The sequence below is a fragment of the Crocodylus porosus genome, unplaced genomic scaffold, assembly GCF_001723895.1.
Source record: "Crocodylus porosus isolate Cpor-Errol unplaced genomic scaffold, CroPor_comp1, whole genome shotgun sequence".
Classification (NCBI taxonomy): domain Eukaryota; kingdom Metazoa; phylum Chordata; order Crocodylia; family Crocodylidae; genus Crocodylus; species Crocodylus porosus.
The window spans coordinates 4262200-4268681 of record NW_017728915.1 but is presented as its reverse complement, the minus strand read 5'-3'; the positions used below and the strand labels follow the sequence as shown (position 1 = coordinate 4268681).

At 47.0% G+C, this 6482-nt stretch overlaps 1 protein-coding gene across 1 annotated transcript in view; it reads right to left on the bottom strand.

The window, feature by feature from the left end:
* CARMIL2 (capping protein regulator and myosin 1 linker 2) overlaps positions 1-6482 on the bottom strand; it is a 123572-nt gene that overhangs the window by 32801 nt on the left and 84289 nt on the right. Inside the window, exon 32 of the mRNA XM_019535563.1 lies at positions 1168-1271. Within this exon, the coding sequence (XP_019391108.1) occupies positions 1168-1271 (104 nt within the window). The remainder of the gene's footprint in view (positions 1-1167; positions 1272-6482) is intronic.

The window sequence follows — 6482 nt, the reverse complement described above, 5'->3', positions numbered from 1 at the left end:
GGGAATATAATCACCCTCCAGAGATGCAGGCATCTCTCTCTTCCTGTAATTGGGACATCAACACAGAGGTAATAGAATTGGCCCTACACAATAGTCAGGTCACTCAGAGTTAGTTTCAAGCTGCACTTTGGTTGTCCAAGTGAAGCAGGATTATGCCATGGGCTCCTTTTTCCTTTTCTTGCATTGAGGAGCCCAGGCATTGCAGAGTTTTGTTTGCAAACCACAGTGAGCCAAGCCTTACATAGCTGCTGCTGCCTGTTTTGTAAGTCTGAGGATACATGCTCAGCACTGACACATCACTTCCTGCCTACAAAGCACTGACCTAGTAGTCCTTCCTGTTCCTGCAAATAAGGAAACAAACATGGAGGCAATTTGCCCAAGACCATGTGCCCAGCTAATGTTTTGTTTCAGGGTTAGAATCCAGGATCTCTTGGCTTCCAGTTCCGTACTGACTGCATTAGATGACACATCCCCTGCACAGTCAGTACAGAATTAGAAGCCAAGAACACTGCTGTGCTGACCAACCTTTCTTCATTTTTGCATTTCCATCTTTGGAATCAGACCCCAAGCCGAGAACCTATCAAGCTGCGGTCCTATAAAATTCCACTGCTCTCTTTGCTCAGCATGAGGTCATAGGCCCCCATGTCTATGTGTAGTCCCAGTGTAGGCAATTACATCCTGCCATCCTCAATCCCAACCCTGGCAGTTTGAATGGGACCATGTGGGCTAAACCTTCAGCCAGTATTAACTGTTTTAGATCAATGGATACATGCACATTTATACCAGTTGAGGATTTGGCTCCAATTCTGTTTTACTCACTGTCCTAAAAACTGCCATGTAGTACTGCTGTACACAACAGCAGTTATGTTCCACCCCAGAAAATGACTGAATTTCTGTGATGCATGAATCACATGGCTGACCCACTGCATAAGGGTGTTGGGTTTTATGAAGGTTCATCAAGTGCTTTGAGATTCCTGAGTGAAGAGAGGTAGAGAAACATAATAAACCTTAGTTATTAGGAGTAACTGTAACCCTGTAGTATGAATTTGAAAACATGCAAGGTCATTTACCTTGAGGAATGAATTGAGGAGAGTCACCCTGTTCACATATCCTTGGTTCATATTCAGGTAACATTCATGAGCCTGAATTAACCTGTTTTGTACTTACGGCAATTCCTCTTGGATCAACTTCTTGGTGAAGAACTCGTCTAGCCCTTCATCCACTCTAGTAATGCTCCTATCCTCATCGTTGTCACAGGAAACTGGCTGAACCTAAGAACAATAAATCACAGTCAGCAGGACAGTGTTGCAATGGCAGTGGATAGAGGAGGGGAGATGTCAGGAGAAAGTTGACTTTAGGGTGAACTACGCCAAGAAAAAACAAGAAATTATTCCCTACAGTTCCTACTAAGCACACTAGGATTTCTAGGGAGGTGGTGGATTCTCTGTTACTAGAAGATTTAAAGGACAGGTCTGTCAGGAATGCCTTAGGCATAGGTCATCCTGTCTTGGGGCAGGAAATGGACAAGATGGCCTCTGAACATCCCTTCCAGCACTTTTTTCTATTATTTCTAGGATTATCTGTTCTATTGCACAAAAACAAAGATGTAGGGATGTATATCTGTGTGTGAACATCCCCACCCCGTATATAACTTCCTCATGAATCTTCTGATAATCAGTGCCATGTGGCCAAGTACTAGGAGGGACATAAAAAACACTCCAGATTAAAATCACAACCCAGATACCATTTGCAGCATTCAAAGTGTCCTCTCTGTTACAGAGCACACAGTGAAGAGCCTGAAAAATCCCCTTCACAGCCATGGAATACTGGAGGCAAAGAATCCCAACTTAAAAGATCAAGCTCACGGAGGTACACCTAGATCCAAGAAACAGCTGTATGACAAGGCTCTTCCAGCCTCCTGTCAAACTGTCCCGGTATGCAATGCCTTGTTGTGTTTTGTTCATAGGTTTTCCATGACTTTGTTATAATCCAAGGTCTACGTTGTGTATAGGTTGCCCTGCTGCAGTGTTTCCAGCTCCTCAGCGCTAGGTTCTGAAAAGCCCCCTATATGATGCCTTTAGAAGCCTGCTGCCCTTAAGCTTATGCTCTGTAAAATCAGATCTGCAAAGTTCACATGGCTCCAGTGAGATGCACAATAGGGCTGTATGAAAAAGCACCATTTCATTTTGACTTCTGTCTCGCCGCTTCAAAGGTACAGTGTTTTGTTTTGTCATTTTGTTGAAACTCTTTTGCTGTTTGGACATGTTTCAGTGTTTCACCTATAAGCCATAATGGGGAATCGTGAAAATGCCTATAACTTTGTCATTTTGTGCCTGACTCAGATGAAGTTGCAAGGATGGTAGCCCCCTTCTGAGGGCATGCAGCCTGCCAAGTTTCAAGGAGGTAGATGCAGGGGTTCCTGGGAAACTGCACCTGAAACTGCTAAAAGCAAGACTGGTATCACTTGCCACCAGGCTCAGCTCCGTGGAGCTGAGGAGCCTTCAGCCGTCGGACTGTGCTCCGAGTGGGTCCGCCAGCCCCACGGAGCTCAGCCTGGCGGCAGGAGATGGCAGGAAAGCCAGTGGCGGAGCAGCTCAGAGCGCAGTCCTGGCAAGCACAGCCCGGTGGCGGGGGGCTCTGCAGCCCCACGGAGCTGAGCCTGGCAGCGGGAGGTGGGGGAGAGCCACTGGCCAGGGCTGCACTCTGAGTGGCTCTGCCACTCCCTCTCCCACCGCGGAGCTGAGCTGCATGGGGCTGGCGGAGCTGCTCAAAGTACAGCCCACCTCTTTCCATGGGCTCCTTTGAAACTCGAAATGTTTAGAAACTTTCAAATGCCCTCATTTCATTTTGAAGCTGTTTCGAAGCTGTTTGTTTGTTTCAATTTTGCTGTTTCAAGGTTCCTTCCGACCCTACCAACTATGAAACTATGAAAACAGCTTTGAAACAAAACACTCATCAAAACTTCACACGGTCCTAATGCACAAGAGAAGCTCAGTCTCCTGAGCAGCCTCCTGTCTCCCTGTGTCCACAAGTGCCGGATGTGGGAGTTGCCATTTCTTTGAACACTTCCCTCTTCACAGCAGGTATCCTTGGGCATGTGTCATTTTTCTTTTGATTTAACAGAGCAGCTACTCAGCCAGGATCCCAATTCTAATACCCTCAGGAAACATCCCACAGCAGGCAGGCTCCTCCTCAAAAGAGAAATCCAAGCCTATACCTGGCTGTAATCAGAGCTGGGATGAATCAGTAGATTAGCAGGTCATAACATCATCTGACCTGCCTTCCCTCCACCCTCACACATACACTGACAGCCTGGGCCCTGGGCCCTTGCAGCATGATCTCCCAGAGGACGTTCACCAGCACATTCTCCAGTCAGATCATGAATGTCCTCTGTTCCATTTCGTTTAGGAGACAAAATTACTGTGTACGGATCCACTCCTATTCCCCTCAGAGGCCCTTAGAGGCCCTACTGTCATCCCTAGCCTGCTACCTGTTTCTTCATTTCATCCCATTATTCTTGGTTATATCCAAAAGGATTGGACACCTGTCACGGACAACGAGCAAGGAGCACAGATCCACACAGGAGACTTTATTTTGGTGTGCTCACTCCCGCTCTCCCATCTGGGGGGCTGGACCTTTAAATACTCTCCTCACATACTGCTTTGTGGGACACTGCTGCCACTTTTCTATGACTTCCCTCCCCTTCGCCAATTTTTTTGCTGAACTGCAGTACCCACCCCTGAGCAGAATACTCCCGAGACAGCAATACCAGTGCTGTGGATTGAGAGAGACTTGTTTCCTTACTTTGCAACACAAAACCACCTAGTGTGGCTCCCAATCATACTAGTCTATGATTGCCCATTTCCCCTTGCATGCTCATATCCAGCTGGATCTCTATTCTCTCCTCTGTTCTCCACACTATCTACCAGCAAATCTTTAGGGCTTTTTCTCTAGCTGCATTTCATTCCCTTTCCAGGTTCTGCTCGTCATACCACACCCATATTTCTTACCTCCTAAATCCCTCTGCATCATTTCTTTGTCCTTCCTAGTGATCACCACCCCCATGTTCAGCACCAATGCACAGGTTACAAACACAGCTTTACTTCCTACAACATCACTGAAGTATGCTTGTGAGAAGGGACCTGCCTTCTGTGAGACCAGCCAGGTGCTTCCATATCTACACAGACTGTTCTTTAACAGGACACTTGCAACTCCCAGCCTTCAGCTGCATTTCAAATCATGTGATCAACCTGACATGCCAGCCCAAACAAATTAATCTGAGAGGAAACCTTTGATGTACAGGTTTCCCTCACTTTATGCTGTACATGCGTTCCTGGAAAATGGTGCATAACTTGAATTCACATAAAGGGAGCCCACTTTACAATGTAGCAAATAGGGATATGTTCCAAGACCTTGACTGTACTGATCCCAGGCCCATTTCTACCACTTTTACAAGACAATTTTGGTACTCGCCAACAGCAGGCAGTACACACAAGCACAGGGTGGTGGTGAATGTTACCATAATGGGGATGGCAACTACAGAAACACATGTCGTGGTCAACCAGTGAGGAGCACAGATCCATACAGGAGACTTTATTTTGGTGCGGTCACTCCCACAATGCACTGCACAAAGCAGCTGACTGCCGGCTTCCACCACACCAAATGCATAAAAGAGTGGATTTACCTTGCATATAATGAATTTTTAGTATAAAAAGGGTCATCGCATAAGATCAAATTCACACATACAGAACCATCAAAAAAACAAGGGAAATCTGTATAGCAGAAAGACAGAGCAGACAGGGTTCCCTGGAAAGCCCAGAAGTGCTTGGGGTATTTTCTGGTTAGAATATTGTGAAGTTTTACACAGAAATTAGTTTCTGGCTCATAACTAACGGGTGCATATGCCTATTGCTTCGTTCTCTGCAAAGGAGTCTGTGCTGCACAGACACCCACACACAGAGGTGCATATCTATAACTCTCTTGTTAATCTATTTATATGGTATGTTTTCTCATTACCTAGAGCAGGGGTTTTCAACCTCTTTGGATCAGTGTACCCCCCGTGGCCAGACACAGAGCGGGGGGGAGGGGGCAGTGTGTGGCCAAATGTGGAGTGGCAGCAGCTGCTGTGTGCAAGCTTCCCCTGCCCCCCACATCCAGCCGGGTGGGTGATGCCTGTAGGGCAGCGTGGGATGGTGCCTGGCAGTACTCCGTCCCCACCCACCCGTGTGTACCCCCTAAGGCCTTCTCAAGTACCCCTGGGGGTATGCATACCCCTGGTTGACAACCCCTGATCTAGAGCATTTTGTGTAGCACATAAGCCCCTTGGCTCAGTAAGTTGCATTTCTTTCAAAAACCACTTTGAAACATCCAATGGTCATAAACTCCTCCAATACTGTTTTAGGCTGGACATAAAGAAAAACTTCTTTACTGTCCGAGCCCCCAAGGCGTGGAATAGGCTCCCTCCAGAAGCGGTGCAAGCATCTATTCTGGACTCTTTTAAAAAAATGCTTGGATGCTTATCTTGCTGGGATCCTTTGACCCTAGCTGACTTCCTGCCCCATGGGACCCAATGTTCTTCCAAGGTCCCTTCCAGTCCTAATGTCTATGAAACCTAGGAAATCACTTAGAACTGGAGTCCTCTGAATCCCAGCCTGGGGGTGGGTGCAAGTGGTTTGGGCTTATCTTTCAGCAGCAGCACTGAGATGGCTCCATAGGCCATATAGTCTTTGCCTTAGATCTTTTTGCCTGAAGACCCAAGGTCTGAAGTATTAAGAGTCCTGGCCATTCCAGGGCCTCTCAAACACAAGGCAATTATTTCTTATTTCATAGAATCCATGGGATAATCAAGTGTTTTGAGTGACTTCCATAATCACCAAGAATGAACTCAGCCACTATCCTGGAGCTGGACACCCACAACATCTGAGGAGCTTTGTTCTGCAGAAACCACTGGAAATCAGGACTGCAGCATAGTGTGGGGAAGCTGCATCTCAGAAGGCCTGCTTGTAAGAGGAAGGATGCAGCTCTTGGAAGATTACAAGTTGCTTAAAGCTTTTGCCAAGCCCAACATAGAGCCCATTCAGTGCAGGTTTAATACTTCCCTGGTCTTGATTATTCTGATTAGGGAGAAGGGCTCCCATGGTTTTAGGGAGACCTTTGGGAAATGATCAGAAATAAGCCCTTGATTTCCACAGCTGAAGAATGCCTGGCAGAAGTTTTGCTTCTCAGGTTGGCCACCCTGGTGTCTTGCACAAATAGCTATAGCCCTGAGTCAAGATAGCAAGTACTGAATGGGGGCCTGAGGCACCTACAGTAAGGGCCTGGCTTTCAGATGTGCTGATCATCTGCCCCAAACTCTCATGGAACTCCAGGAGAGCTGGTGGCTGCAGAGGCTCAGCACCTCTGAATACTGGCCCATTTCTCTGCACGTCTGAATATAGCTTGAGGGGTCTTATTTTGATCACTATGTCTGAATTCATTGGCAG